The sequence below is a fragment of the Pseudorca crassidens genome, chromosome 1 (assembly GCF_039906515.1).
Source record: "Pseudorca crassidens isolate mPseCra1 chromosome 1, mPseCra1.hap1, whole genome shotgun sequence".
NCBI lineage: Eukaryota > Metazoa > Chordata > Mammalia > Artiodactyla > Delphinidae > Pseudorca > Pseudorca crassidens.
In genome coordinates this window covers 106317761-106333682 of record NC_090296.1, presented here as the reverse complement: position 1 = coordinate 106333682, position 15922 = coordinate 106317761, and the positions used below count along the sequence as shown (strand labels likewise).

The 15922-nt window shown below is 45.0% G+C and overlaps 1 protein-coding gene and 1 long non-coding RNA gene across 11 annotated transcripts in view; one reads left to right on the top strand and one right to left on the bottom strand.

Moving 5' to 3' along the window:
- LOC137229922 (uncharacterized) overlaps positions 1–8747 on the top strand; it is a 75337-nt gene extending 66590 nt beyond the window's left edge. The window contains exons 3-7 of one of the 6 annotated variants that reach the window (XR_010945919.1): positions 5568–5752; positions 6138–6356; positions 6502–6582; positions 6979–7032; positions 8285–8747. This is a non-coding gene — a long non-coding RNA (uncharacterized lncRNA). Of the gene's footprint in view, positions 1–5567; positions 5753–6137; positions 6357–6501; positions 6607–6978; positions 7033–8284 lie in introns of all 6 variants that reach the window. The other 5 variants (XR_010945915.1, XR_010945923.1, XR_010945920.1 and 2 more) reach the window with 5 other exon arrangements.
- MYZAP (myocardial zonula adherens protein) overlaps positions 1–15922 on the bottom strand; it is a 137342-nt gene that overhangs the window by 42904 nt on the left and 78516 nt on the right. For all 5 annotated transcript variants that reach the window (XR_010945911.1, XM_067748156.1, XM_067748148.1 and 2 more), the window contains 3 exons: positions 15756–15884; positions 11451–11530; positions 9664–9769 (listed from right to left, as the gene is read on the bottom strand). Coding sequence is in view for 4 of the 5 variants with exons in the window: in XM_067748156.1 (XP_067604257.1) it covers positions 9664–9769; positions 11451–11530; positions 15756–15884 (315 nt within the window). In the remaining variant the exon portion in view is untranslated. The remainder of the gene's footprint in view (positions 1–9663; positions 9770–11450; positions 11531–15755; positions 15885–15922) is intronic.

Genomic DNA, 15922 nt, shown 5'->3' with positions numbered 1-15922 from the left:
ATTCATTTTGCTGTACACCTGAGACTAACACAACTTTGTAAGTCAACTATACGCCAATAAAAAAAAATTTTTTTTAAGATGCTTATACTAGTCTTGTCAATTTTAAGACAAAACAAAACAAAAAAATAAAGGAGGCTTTAATTACACACACACACACACACACACACACACACACACACACACACACACACACACACACACACACACACACACACACACACACACACACACACACACACACACACCATGTTCCTAAAGTTCAGGTGCCCTGGGACATGGACCCTCAACTGTACTGACCAGGACTCTCCTGGGAGCCCCCTAGCTGCCCTCCCTGCCCCTCTCCTCTCCTGTTTGCCAAGCACGCCCTGCCAGAGACATCCCTCTGAGGCTCAGATCTGATCAGGCAATGGGGAGCCATCGAGGAATTAGGAGCTTAGTAATAAAGGACATTTTCTTGGCTTGTTGCTGGTAATCACAGCAATTAGGCCCAACCTACATTTCCAGTCTCTTCATCATTACTCCCTCCTACAATCCAGTCAAACTAGAATAATGCTCCCTGAACTCACCCTATACTTTCTGGCTTCCATGCTTTTGTTTTTTATTTATTCTGTATCTTGTCTGGCACGTCCTTTTCCACCTACTCAATCCCTGCCCAGAAAAATCTAACCCATGCTGCAAGACCCAGTCAAATTTCACCTCCTCCCTAAAGACTCCGCGCACACTAGAATTAGTGAACATTTACAGGCCCTGAGCTACACCCTTAGCGTACATTCTTTCAGTCAATCAACAACCCCTGAAGCAGGTACTATTATCATCATTCCCATTTTTTTTGATAAGGAAACTAAATGTTGGAGAAGATCAATAAGTTGCTCAAGATACAAAGCCCAGTCAGGAGCAGATGCAGGATACAAAGATTGAATTTACTTGAAGCCTACAAACTTAACCACTATGTTCTCCAGCTTGTGTGTTCCCAGCACACAGCTAATTGTCCTGCTTAACCCTTATATTCTGCCTTGAGTTATAACGAGTTTTAACGTCAACCAGAAAGTCCTTTGAGGGCTTTGAGGACTCAGGTCCATTTTTACATTTGGTTCATAAAACTTGCTTCTTAAATGTTTACCGATTGACCCATCAGAGAAAAACTCTCCGTAAGTGGAACCTAGCCCTTCATCACCCCCACTCCCACTTGTGTGTGTGAAGACTGGCTTTTCTGCAGACTTCAGCACAGAGGCAGGGGCACAGAAGTATATAAAGACAGTGGCATGAGGGAAACAACTCCAGCTTGATAAAGTTTGAATGAAAAGAATCAGTGGGGGAAGGATGGACTATCCAATAAATGGTGTTAGAGAAACCAGCTTTCCATGAGGGGAACAAAGGGTGACAGCTCTATTCATACTATATACACAAGAAATACATTCCATGTGGATTATTCTTTATTTGTTCAACAAATATTTATTGAGCACCTGCTATATGCCCGTGACTATTCCAGGTGTTAGGGATATAGCCATGAACAAAACAGACAAAAGCCACTGCACTCAGGGAGCTTACATTCTAGTGGAGGGAAACAGATAACACATAAATAAACAAAACAGATAAGTGTAGGATATATTACAAGATGATAAGTGCTATGGAGAAAAACAGTAAGGAAGAGAACGATGGGTAAGAATGTGGGGGAGGGGTGTAATTACAGACCTAAAGATGCAAAACAAAACTCTAAAGCTTATGACAGACAAACAAGACACACAACACAGCACAGAAAGATTGATAACTTTCTACCAAAATTTAAAATGTGTATATTATACAAAACACCATAAACAAACAAAAATGACTGACAAGGAAAAGATAATGGCATTCAAATACTTTTTGACAAACGACTAATATTGGCAGTATACAGAGTTCCTAAAAATCAGCAGGGAAAAAAAGAAAAACAAACAGAAAAACGAACAAAAGATATGACCAACCAGTTCATAAGAATGGGAGACTGACTGGTGAGAAGTTTATGCTCAATGTCTGCAGTTGTAATAAGCAGTCACCAGGCTGACGCAAGTTAAAACTAAGACCAAGAGATACTATTTCACAACTGGCTAAAATTATAGTCCAACAGCACCAAGAGGTGATGAGAATGTGGAGAAATCTGCCCTCATACATGACGGGTGGAAGTCTACGTACACTTTGGAGAGCAATAGGGAAATACCTAGCAGAGAAGAAACTGTGCCAACCCCAGGCCCTGGCGATTCCTCCTCTGAGTACATTCCCTAGATAAGCACAGACACATGTGTGGCATTGTTTGCAAAAGAATAAAAAATTGGAAGCAAGCTAAATGTCTGTCAGTAGGGTACATTACAATATATTCATCTAATGGAATACTAGACGGCCATCAAAATGCATAATTCTGATCTATATGTAACAACTCCAAAAACAAAACTGGGGAAAAGAGTAGGTTGCAAAATAAATACAATAGAATTTATTTATATATTATAAATAAAATTTTACATACTTTTTTAAACACAGAAACCAAGCTATATGCCAACAATAAATACATGTATGTGTAGTAAAAGCATAGAAACATGGTCTGGATAGAGGCCAAATTGCCTCCGGAGGAGGTGTTAGGGCAGGATGGGGTGGAGGGTAAGAAGGGAAAAGATCCAAACTGGGAGGAGTAAAATGAGAACTTCTAATGTTTTATTTAGAAAAAAATATGAAATACGCCAAAATGCTAACATCTGTCAATTCCAGAAGAGAATACATGGGTTTGATTTCTTATCATTCTCTTTAAGTTTCTATATTTTAAATTTTTTTCCAATTATAAAAAAGTAAGAAGCAAAGAACAAGGCTGGCTTTGGAGTCAAAAATCTGGGTGTGGACCTAGCACCATCATCACTTGTGGAGAGACCACTCGCTACTTATTTTTTAAGACTCTTAAGTCTCAGTTTCCAGTAGTAAAAAATGGTGCTAATAATACCTCCCACAGAGGGTTAACGTGGGATGGGAGGGGTAGATGCACACCTACAACACATGAGGCACACCTGGCAACACATGAGGCACACCTGGCAACATAAGAAACATCCACTAGCTAGGAGTTGGATGAGGAGCACAGGCACACAGACTACTATGGGCAGAACGCGAGCACCCAGGTCTGAGAAACATTTCAGAGCCAATGAGAAACAATTCCAACAGACAGAAAGTGGGTTCGATGACATCTGCAAAGAAAAGACCTTCTCCCTTGAAAGGACAGTTTGAATTGTGAATACATTAATCAACACATGTCACACAATGACCCTGCAATACTTCTATAATGCATACAAAAAAGGTTTACGCCATGTGAGCTTTCTGGTTACCTTCTAAAAACTTCATGCTTTAGATAAAGCAGCTGAGATTTTAAAATAAAAAAGTGGCTAATACAGTGTTAAACACCAGAATTGCAAACTGTAACATTTTCGATTACTATAAATAAATTTGGCCTCAACTTTTGAGTAGCATCTCCTTTGGGTGGGGGTGTGAGTGGCCCTGAGACAGAATCACAGCCTTACTAAGAGCCCAAGGCTTAGGATCCAGTTAGGGGTCAGGGAATGGGGTGGTAGTGCAGGGTGAGTGTGGGGCAGGGTTTGAGCACCTAACTCATGTTTGATGCAGGGAGTCAAGTTCATACCATATCACAGTCCTGGCAGGAAGGGGTGAATTTAGGGACACAGGCAAAGGCAGGGAGGAGCAGGTGGAGGGAGGTCCTCTCAGGCAGGGGACCAGGATCTAAGGAGATCCCCGATTAGCCCAGGACCCAGCATCAGGCCTAGGGGGAGGTGCAGGGGTCATCTAGGGCACAGCATTTGGGGGGCGGGGGGGAGGCACTCTCACGGTCCTGCAGACAGCCTTGGCACCTCACTCACTCTCTGCCCCAGAACATAAGGTCTACCTAGCCTCAGGGTACTATCTGTGCCCCGAAAGAGAGAAGGAACTCCAAGGGCAGGGGGGAGAGCACACAATCCTGGGAGAGAGGCCCAAGTGGGTGCCCCGCTTCCTCTAGAAGTCATTACGTCCCCTTGTCTGATATTACTTCAATTTTTGAAGCTGGGTAGTGAGTCTACTCCACTAGAACAAATGCCAGTAACTTTTCCACCAGACTGAAAAACACGAGGGCAGTAAAGGTATCCCTAGAAACAGTGTAGGTCCCTACACTAGAGTGACATCCAGATTAGCGATTCTCAGATCTGACTCAAAGCTCCCTAGGGGAAGTCTGGAAACCCAGCAAGCGTATCTGGGGATCTGCATTCAGACAGAACACAGTGGAGGTAAACTGCATCAACGGTTCATACGCATGTGGGAAGTTATTCATCTGCTTCCTTTCCCATCACTACCTACTTGCTTCAGCTGGGCAGAAGCATCTAAATTAAAGACCAAAGACAACTATTGACAAGAAAGCATTTACCTGCCCACTTTGCCACGGAAAAGAGGATGGAGCGGAAAACTACCCAACGTCTAAGTGACACCCCCCCCTTAATGAACTCACTTCATTATTATTAGGCTAATACCACCCACTGACTATTACTACCACTGCTGCTACTACAATTCTCAGCAACACCGTTTAGTTTTGATGAGATACCAGGGCCTGTGGCTGTCTCACGAAGCCCTCTATGAAAATAAAGCATGCATAAAGTATATTTCACTTCAGTATATTTCAGCCAAATACATTTTTTAAATTAATTAATTAATTTATTTTACTGCACGCAGGCTTTCTCTGGTTGCAGCGAACAGGAGCTACTCTTCGTTGCGGTGCGTGGGCTTCTCATTGTGGTGGCTTCTTGTTGCGGAGCATGGGCTCTAGGCACGCGGGCTTCAGTAGTTGTGGCTCATGAGATCTAGAGCACAGGCTCAGTCGTTGTGGTGCACGGGCTTAGCTGCTCCGTGGCATGTGGGATCTTCCAAGATCAGGGATCAAACCCGTGTCCCCTGCATTGGCAGGCGAATTCTTAACCACTGCGCCACCAGGGAAGTCCCCATTTTTCTTTTCATCAGATATACTTCTCCTTTTCATGAAGTGAGTTGAACTGTCTATGCGTGATGATAGAAGCAAACCAAATGTTTCTTAAACAAGAAGAGTGCTAAGTTGATTAGTGCCGTTGATCTTCATTCAGAAAGGACATCCTCAGGGCCACCTCCCACATACAAATATAATCAAACTACAGAGCCACCTGGCTTATTCTGTCTTTTCTGGGGTGTGATCAGGTGGGGAGCACTTCCTCCTGGGGCGCTGGAGTCCTTCGAGCCCGCTTCCCACCTCCTTGGCAGGTGTCCTTGGCACCTTTTCCATGAATAAGGCTTCATCCTCCAAGACCAGCCTCCACCTGGCACTTCCTAAATTATTTTTTAGTACTATTCTTCATCACAGTTCCCTCTTTGATGTCTAGGAACCCACGTTTCTAGAAATACTCTATGGATCTTTGAGTTCTCTTGACTCTGCAGTGTCAGGCTGTAGAAGCTGAAGTTACAGAATGTGGGTGTTTCCACAAATAACAGCCCTACGTGGCCACATTTCCTTTTCAATGTCATGTCCTTCGTGTCTTGTTCATCAGCTCATCACACACACACGCCACCTCTTCCCAGCAGAGAGAGTACAAGTGTTCTTCGAACCACGAACGATAAAAGGAACTGCTTCCGACCCAGAGCAAGCTACCATTGTGTCATCTTCCAAAGAGCCAGAGACTAAATCTGGAGAAGAGCTCGTGGGACATGATCTGGAAACAGTTCAATTGAGCAGGTTAGCGTGATGGGCTCGGTGCCACAGCTCCTTTCCCCTTCCCCCATGTGGCTAATTATCAGTGATGGAGATCACTCTGAATCCTCTAAACACAGGGTATTGGGCAAACATGTGCTTTCGCATTGTACATTTCAGCACACCACACGAGACTTTTAAAATAAATTGTGTGCTAACAAATGGCCGATCCATTTAAAAGGGAAGATTCTTGGGATGGAGAGAATTTAAATTTTTAAAATTGCTTTCCTCCAGATAATTTTCCCCTGGGCAGAAAGCTGCTTTGGTTGGCGGGGCACCGGGCCTTGATGAGAGCAGGTAAAGAGGTGTCAACGTCCTGTGGACTGAAGATGTTTAAAGATGTGTCACGTGTTCACTGCTCTGGCTGCAGGTTCCGCCCAGCCTTGTGCTCCTCCCTGATCTCCTGGTTCCTTTAACGGCAAGCTAAAGAACTCAGCGGGATTCCAGACGGCTTGTCAACAGAAGAACGAAGCCCAAGGGCAAGGACGACTGGAACTCAGCTAACACCAGATGATAAGATCCATGAGGGCAGGACCACATCTGCCCCGCTCCCCACTGGGTACCCAGCCCCACCACAGAGGAAATGCCGGTGGGTAACTGGTAAATGGATGGATGAGTGAGTTTCCTCATGAATGCTATTTTTTTCAGTCCCTCTGTATTTTCTGGCAAACCCTTGAAAGTCTAAAAGGGGCATATTTGGGCTTGTGTGTGTGTGTGTTTTTTTTTTCTTTCAGATCCAGAACCAGTCAGAAGAACTAGTGATGGGAGGGAGATGACCAATCCCTGTCTAACACCACAAAAGGAGACTTAATTTGGTACAAAGATCTAGCCAAGTGGGGGTATGTGCTCCCACACTTCACGCAGGACGCTTTGTATCTTTTCTCAATGAACTTGACCCCATAAGATACATAATCCTTCATTTCAAAAGGGCCCATCCTGCCCCCTTCTTACATGCACAAATCTCTACTGAAATATACTGTCCCACACAATGAAAAGTCATTATTGAGCTAAGGACTGCAATACCTATGCTGGTTAATTTTTATTCAATATATCATTATTATTATTATTATTATTAGAAATTACACTCCACTGAGGTGGAAGTAAATATGCTGCTTAACGTTTAAGGATTCCAAGAACCTCAGTAATAATACCTGGATGTTTTGAGCTAAAAAAAGAAGCCCATCATTTTAATAAACTAACTTCATTCACAGACACTGTGATTCAGATGACAGCAACAATGGATGGGAACTAGATTCCTACCCCTGGTGAGTGTGAAGCCATCACAGGGACAAGCTTTCAGACTTAATGTGAGGGAAGGAAAACTGTCCCTAACATTGGTGACACGTAAAGGTTGCCTTTATTTCCAGGTCAAATTTGTCTCAATATCTGGGTGGCTGGAGTTCACAGACAGAAAGACACTTCTCAAGTCAGAGTTCAAGATGCCACACATGACTAATTCAGCTGTCTGGATTTTTCAAACTTTGGTCCAAATGACTTGAACCAATTTAATATGTCTTTGCTGCTTTCACTCATTATGCAAAGCAATGAAAAGGCTGAGATCCTAACAACAGGCACAGCCTAGTAAACAATAGAGAATTCTTTATATAAGGAGCTTCTATCCCGACTTCTCTCCTCATAAAATGCACCCGTGATTAAAGGCTACATATACTTCCCAGGACAGCCAATACTAGAAATGTTTCCTTTATGTTGAACAGAAAGCTGAAATTTGCCACCCAGTGGCTCCAGCCTGGCTTTGCACTGCAACACAAACAAAAATATATTCCACCTTCTCCATGACCGTTTTTTAAGATGTGAATTCACCTCTCACCTCTCCCCTTTTGCCCATGTCTTGCCTGAGTGCTTCAACCACTCCCTGGATTACTGTAGTTCTCAACTCCTTTCCAGCCTGATCCTGAACATCTCAATGTGCTCATTTGTCCCTTTTCCATGGTTCTAACTTTTAAAAAAAGTATTCACATAAATGGCTACAGCAATTGAAATTTTAAACCATCCTTTTGTTGTATGAGTTAATACAGTGTACTGGACAAATACATTAATCCTTACCACCTGATTTAAGTAGTTGTTAGTTTAAATTTAGAATTAAAGCTCTCTTCCTCTGTCTCTATCTAACTGTTGAAACTCAGCTGGCCCCTAGGTGGTGCTCATTCTGACGGCGCCATCCTAAATTTCAGCCTGTCATTTCATGCCCATGGCTGGGTCTTTCAGACCACATCGTCAGCACTTAGAGAAGCTCTATTTAGGAGATATTAAATCACAGGTAGTAAAGCAAGGCATGGACAGTGATCTTTATATGCTTCCCTATTTTCATATATAAATATTCCCCTACTTTCAAATTGGTATGTCTATTAGAGTCCGGAAGTCACTTAGAAAACAGAATTCTAAACTACTTGAAAATGTCTTTTAAAAAAGACCCATCATTAAACGCTTACAGATGATAACTCAATCAGAAGCCAAGGCATATGAGGTTTTGTTCACTGGTTCTCTAATATTCGACAGGGAAACAACGCAGACAGCACCCTGCAGTGAGGCAGGAGAAATGGAGTGCACCACAGCCAAGGAGCGCCACGGGGAAATGAGGGACAGCCTTGCCCCAGACTTCATGTGTGTGAAGTTCAGAAGCAGAAAAGCTATGATCTAACAGCCATGGTTCCAGAGATGCTAAATGTGACAAAGCAATGCTTTTCCTTGGGAAACACACTCCTGACAACTACCCAATGCTGATATACGGCAAGACCTACCCATCCCTGTTGCTGGCACTGTTCCTGCCTGGCAGTGCCAAGGAACTGTGAAAGTGCATGCGGGGTTTCCTCATCTGAGCCTTTGTTCCCCATTCTCTTATTCTACTGAGCCCTGAGACCGACACACGGGCCAATCACACTGTGTGACTGGGTTTCTCGTTTGGGAGCAGATTTTATCTAATGTGTACGTTTATCCTACACACAATAAAAAAAAAAGGAGTCCCTGCCCATCCTCACAATTGCCTGACCTTAACTCCACTCATAGCGCCAACATTATAAATTTTTTTTCCAGTTTTTCCACTGCCAACCAAATATTTAATTAAATTGAAACCTTTTCTTTGCAAGTTAGAGAATTAGTCCCTAGGGAATACTTATCACCTTGTTAGTACTAACTGTTCTTATTTCCATCTGATTTTTTAATCGAGCAAGAAAAATACACTAATATGTGATGAGCTGTACACAGCATGGACTTTCTCCTATGCAGCATCACCATGAGAGAGACAGGTACAGTGACACAAGTTAAAAGAAACTCTTTTCCTCTTAGAGAAACATAAAAGTTCAACTTACCTGTTTTTTCATTTAGAAAAACAGGATAGTAAACTATGTCCAGCATACAGTAAGCCTAAAACTTGCTTTCATGTTACATAGACAGCTAAGGAGAAAAAGGATAGTAGAAAAGAGAAAAAATGAAGAAGAAGGGACAGACAGGGAAAGGGAATGACAGAGACACACCAGACGTGGAGAAAGGACAAGAGCAGAAGCAGGGGACAGGCAGGCAGGTCCCGGGGTGCAGAGGCCTGAGCTGAAGTGAACTGTTCTTGTCACACCCTTTGGTCCCTGAGCTGCAGGCACCCATAAAGGGTACTGCTGTCCTGTGTAGGTGAGTGAGCTTATGAACCGCACCTTCCAGCTTTCTTAACTGTAACCCTTTCATCTGGGGACGGCCCTCTTTTAGAGGGATCATCACCAGTCCACAGGGGACATATGAGGACCTTCTCTGGGCCAAGATGGCAGTGGCCTGAGCTAGTTCACTGTGAGCCACAGAAGATGGAGCTGAGAGTCGTATCTGGCTCTAGGGCTGAAGTGTTCCCACCACAGGAAGCAATCCCAGGCCCAAGCCCTTTCACAGGGGCTTACCTCCTCAACCATCTGCTTGACTTTCTTCTGCTGGCAATGCACCATGTCATCTAGGTGTCGGATCCGCTCCCGGAGGCTGGCCGACGCCTCCTCCAGCCGCTGATACCTAATACAAATAGAAGAAAGAGCAAGTGAATCCTCAAGCAAAGCAACAAGGGCAGCACCCAGAGTCACCGCTTGAAGGGAATATTGCCCAGAACAAGATGCACTCTTCCTACTTTGTGTGTATCCTAGTTTATTAACTACCAATCGATCACCCCACTGTAGAAGGAAGAGAGGACCATTCTTCAAGTTCCCACTTGCAAGTTTTATCCTGTATAAGGACAGTTACTACACTTTCCAGGGGCTGAGAGAGAATTTTTTTGCACCACTTACAGATATGAGAGGCTTTTTCTTTTTGGGTTAATACAGCATTGGAACATCCAGTAATTACCACGATTAGGAAAACAGAGAAGGAGAAGAATCTAGCAATACAACAAAATATCTGAAATCAAGTGGCAGAGTCCTGGAAAGTCAGGAATTACAATTGTTCCATACATCATTTATTTTGAGAAAATGGGAAAGATGCTGCAAGACCCTCTCTCCATCAAAACAGAGCAGACCACCTCATAAAACATTTCATACTTTAAAAAAAAAAAAAAGCACAAATTATCCTCAGACTTTACTTGGTTCAAATAAACCAAAGGAACCAGCAGATGGACTCTACAGTCCTTTGGGGCCCCTGGACTGGAGCACGGACGAAGGGTCTGGTGGTCTGCTTACCACTTCCCATCTCTGCCAGGTCCCTCCTCAGCACTATGTTAAAGACTAGGGAAGATCCCTATAACTCTGCAAACTCTGAAGTTGCACAAGAGGAAGGAGAACAGGTATCTTTTCAGCACATACTATGTGGCAGGCAGTACACCCAGAAGTTCCCTCACAGTAATACCCCAATGAGATGGGCACTCTTCACATCATTACAACTCTCCCCACTTGAAAAAAGAATTCCCATTTTACAGAGAAGCAAAGAATCTCAGGGTTGTTAAGTAACTTGCTCAAATGCTCAAAGCATCCCAACCTTGTTTTCCTTCACTAGAGGGCCGTGCGTGGCCTCGCTGCCTTCTGGTTTCCAGAAGAGGCCGTGGACTGCTCCTGCATTTCCCATGCAGGGCTTTATACACTCATAGCCAGAGGACAAGGCAAGGTTTCATTGAGGAATGTTTGGACACAAAGACATTGTAAAATTAAGTTTCCATGGCAATGGTATTAGTCACTCTTGAGTTTTCTCAACAACAAGGTGCATCCTGTGGAGCTCAAGGTTATGGAGAACATTTACAGACTGAACTCTGGTACTTGTGACAGGCTTTGACGTGTTCCACTGCACTAACACCCAGCCCTGGGTTGTAAGATGTGGCTGGAAGCTCCACGTTGGAAGCTCCCAGTCCAATGTTTTGCATGTATCAGTCTGCAATGGGTGATGACCAAACGAATGACAATGCAAGGACCAAGTGAGCCCACAAAAACACAGCATGTCCACCATCTAAATCCATTACAAGATAAAAGGGCAGGGCTTCCCTGGTGGCGCAGTGGTTGCGGGTCCGCCTGTTGATGCGGGGGACACGGGTTCGTGCCCTGGTCCAGGAGGATCCCGCGTGCCACGGAGCAGCTGGGCCCGTGGGCCGTGGCCGCTGGGCCTGCGCGTCCGAAGCCTGTGCTCCGCAGCGGGAGGGGCCGCAGCAGTGAAAGGCCCGCATACCACAAAAAATAAAAATAAAAAAAATAAAAAGATAAAGGGCGTTACATCTTACCTTTCTTTGTCAGAATTGGTAATTTCCGTTGACAATTCTGTTTCATGCTCCAGGAGCTGGAGTTGAAGTTGATGGCGTTCCTAAAACAGACAGACACTAATATTTAATCTATGGATCCCAAGTTGCCTGGAGAATGTACAGCAAGCAACTCCAGCACTAGTGAATTCAAGTCTATGTGACACCCATGGGTTTTATACACCCACTTGCCAGGGTCCAAACAAAGCTCAAAATGTCAAATTTACTGGTGTGTATTTACAGATGAATATCCTGGATAAAGCCATTCGAGATTTATTTTTATTTTTATTTTATTTATTTATTTTTTTTGCGGTACGCGGGCCTCTCACTGTTGTGGCCTCTCCCATTGCGGAGCACAGGCTCCGGACGCGCAGGCTCAGCGGCCATGGCTCACGGGCCCAGCCGCTCCGCAGCATGTGGGATCTTCCCAGACCGGGGCACAAACCCGTGTCCCCTGCATCGGCAGGCGGACTCTCAACCACTGCGCCACCAGGGAAGCCCCAAGATTTATTTATTTATTTTTTAAAGCATTTCGTCAGCCCAGGCTCAGATGTCTTGTGAAAATTTATGGTTCTAAATAATGTTAATCAATAAATCTAAATCAGTGGCCTGTGATACTACAAATTTCTTGGGATTATTTTCTGAATCATCAAGAGGGTCTGGAATCCTGTAATATCCTATAAGTTAACTGGGATGGTGCGTACACGGGTGTGTTCACTTGTAAAACTACATTGCGAAAATCAGAGTAACAGTCCCCCAACAGTGTCCACATCCTAATCTCTGAAATTTGTGAATATGTTGCCTTACATGGATAAAGGAACTTTGCAGCCGTGATTAAGTTAATGGTCTTGAAAATGGGGAGGTTATCCTGGATTATCTAGTTGGGCTCGTATTAGAAGGAAGAAGTAGGGTTAGAGTCAGAAACAGACAAAGACTAGGAGATGCTACAATGCTGGCTTTGAAGCTGGAGGATGGGGCCATGAGCCAAGGAACATAGTCAGTCTCTAGAAGGGAACAAAGGCTAGGAAATGGATTCTCCTCTAGAGCTCCCAAAAGGAAGCCAGCCCTGCCAACACCTTGATTTTAGGACTTCTGACCTCCAGAACTAAAAACGATAAATCCATGATGCTTTAGGCCTCTAACTGTGGTAAACTGTTAACAGTTTCAATAGGAAACCAATTCACGTATCAAGCTGTGCACTTAAGATTTGTACACTTTGCTCTGTGTGTGTGTGTGTGTATATATATATAAATTTAGAAGTTTACCTAAAATAAGTAATGTAAGGGACTTCCCTGGTGGTCCAGAGGTTAAGAATCCGCCTTCCAATGCATGGGATGCAGGTTCGATCCCTGGTCGGAGAACTAAAATCCCACATGCTGCGGGGCAACTAAGCCCGCGTGCTCTACTGCCCATGTGCCACAACTAGAGAGAAGCCGGCGCCCCGCAACAAAAGATCCCGCACGCTGCAATGAATATCCCGCGTGCCGCAACTAAGACCCAACGCAGCCAAACAAACAAACAAATATTTTTTTTAAAAAGTAATATAAAATCTGGACACATTTCTTTGAACAAAGTGGAAAATATTAATAAAAATGTAGTGCCCACCACAACCAAAATTGCCCTAGAAATGTTACAGATGGGAGTATCCACGAAATACTCAAAGCAGATCCTTGAAACTGTAGCCCCCTCAACTTCTGAAGCTGTAAGCAGTGGCAGACCAAGGGTAGACCAGAGCTGGGGAGCAGTACACCACGGGAGGAAGGGTGTGTTATCATCGATGTCCTTAGAATAATGAAGGAAGACCGACTTTTCAGTGGGGTGTTATTACTGCTTTTAAATCTCTACAGCGAATGCACATTCTTACTGTCCCCACGGGTTCTGCCACTGGCTGAAAGTTTACATTAGCCCTGAAATAATGATGACACTTTAACAAGCGAGCTTTCCCTCAGACTCCCCAGAAAGCTGTCTTAAAGTAGGGCAAGGCCTGACTTACAGCATACTTTAAAATTCGATTTTTTTCTAAATTGAGGTACAGCAAATCTTGAGTATTGCACAATCAATACATTTGTATACACATTACCTGGTGAAACCACCACTGAGATCAAGGCATAAAATATTATCTATTCTGCAGAAGGGTCTCTGATAGAACACACTCCTTACAAGACTTCTACCGATCAGGAAAAAAAGGTGTTTGGGACGCAATGCTGAGAACAGTAAACTAAGGGATACAGCACAGAAGTCATTCAAAAGGACATGGTTTGTCCTCAAGAAAAATCCAAAAATAGGTGAGAACAGGAATACAAACTCTGTGGGCATGCTGTTCACATCCTGTGTGACAGAGATTTGGCAGAGTTCCTGCTGTCCCAGATTTATCCCTGAAGGGGGAAAACCAGTAAATGGGTAATCTAATCTTAGCTAAATAAAGCAAGCATTTCGCTAGCTTAAATGGGAAAGATTAAGAGGAAGGACAATAGATTTTCAATCACTAGAGAAAAAGCCAAGAGGATGTGGGGAACATTTTGTGTCACACAAACGCTGGCAGGGACGGCCGGCCTTACCAACACCAGCCTGGCCCCCAGCCATAGGGCCCTCACCCGGGCTGCACGTGCACATCAGTGGGAAAAAGCTAGGAACTTTCAGAATCGCAAGGGTATAAAGACACTCAGCTGTAGAACAGGTCCAGCTGAAGAAGAAGCTGACACCAGGGGCAGACCTTTATGCAAGTAACAACGTAAAAATCAGGGCCACACATTGGTGAGCCCCGACTTTATACATGCCAGGCACCGCGCTGAGCACTTGGCACGGATTTTTCTCGTGTACTCCTCACAGAAGGCCTAAGAATAAGAATGACTATTGTCAGCATTTTCCAGAAGAGGAAACTGAATTTGGAAAAGTCAAGTAACTGCCCACAATGAGAAAGAGAGGCAAGACTCAAACCCTAGGTCTGTCTGATCCTAAAACCCATGTTCTTAACCAGCACACGGACAGTCTGTCTGTACATCTCCCCGTGCTGCCCGCTCACCTGGCTTCTGCTTGCTGCAGGACAGTCTGTCACCCAGGGGGAGTGTGTGCTTTAACCAGCACCGCCTGCTGTTGTCGGAGAGTGGGGATGTAGGAGATAGCTCCCCCCACGTTCTAGAAAATGCCCTCGTTGCCCAATCGTTATGACTGCCACCTCCAGCCAAGGCTGACGTTAGCCCTAACTATGCCACTTACCCGCTCTTCAATACCACATGGGATTCTGCTTTCCCAGAGGGTGGAGGCGAAATTGTAGTTGACTCTCTATTTGCCCAAGTCCCTCCCCAAAAAAGATGTTACCCAAAACAGGAGCCCCCCCACCAGCCCCGAAGCTCCCCAGTACTGCATTTAAGGCTGTTCCCAAGCTGGTTACGCCTCCCTTGACAGGGGACGGTGGAGGGAATCGTGCCACAGACACCACGGGTCGGCCCTCTTCTCAGAATCACCCGGGAGTCCAGCTGTTGACCCTGCTCACACTGTCACTCCCCCTCCCGCCATCGTCAGCCTGGGATTCTCAGCATCTAGCGTGAGTGAGTTACGGGATGCTGATGGGTGAGGTCTCGGCCGGTCAGGGCTGTTCTGCAAACCCATGCCACGAGAGAGCCACTTTCCAGGAAGCAGCCACAGCCCTAGCCTTCAACTACCCCCCTCCCCCAGCAGCGAGCCGTCACCTGCTAAAGGTCACCCGCCCTTTCTCTCTCTTTTTTCTCTTTCCTCTCTCCCACCCCTCCTTCCCGTTTCTCCACTTCCTGCCCAATTTCCAGGCTCCCTCTTCCCTTTCTCTAGACTGGCTCATTATCCGGGCAGAGCTCCTGCCTTCTGCAGGCCTCCCCCACAAACCCACAGAGAAAGGCAGTGTCCCCCCTTCTGACACAGAGTGTCACAGAAAAGCCAACCCGTCAGACCCAGGCAGGGCTTGGGGTGTCGCTGTAACATCGAAATAGGGCTTGCCGGCTCAACAAGTAATCTAAGCTCATGCTTGGGGCCCCAGCAAAGCAGGGCTGCTAAAATATTAGTTTCTGTGAATAATTTTGTACGTAATGTTTTTTGAAGCATCAAAATTTTCACCATGGGAAAAATCAGAACTTTGTGGGACTTCCTTATACTTTCTTCTACAGTTTTCTCTTTGGTTTTTTCAACTCACAAATTGCAGGGACGAGAGGGATCAAGTGGTGAGGGCTTCTCACACTTTGGGGCAGGCCGGCCTGCAGGGGAACTGCTGCACCGCAAGGGAGGCTGGGTGAGGGGGCCCCGGGCCCCAAGCTGTGTTACCTTCTCCATGCGCTCAATCAGCCTGTCCAGCTCCCCGATCCTCTGGTCCTTCTCCTCTAGGCTGATCTCTGCCACTTGCATCTTTTTATTGGCTTCTTCGATGGCTTTCAGAAAACTATTGGTTTCTTCCTGCAAAAGAAACGCACTCTCCTCAGCAGAGCGTGGAG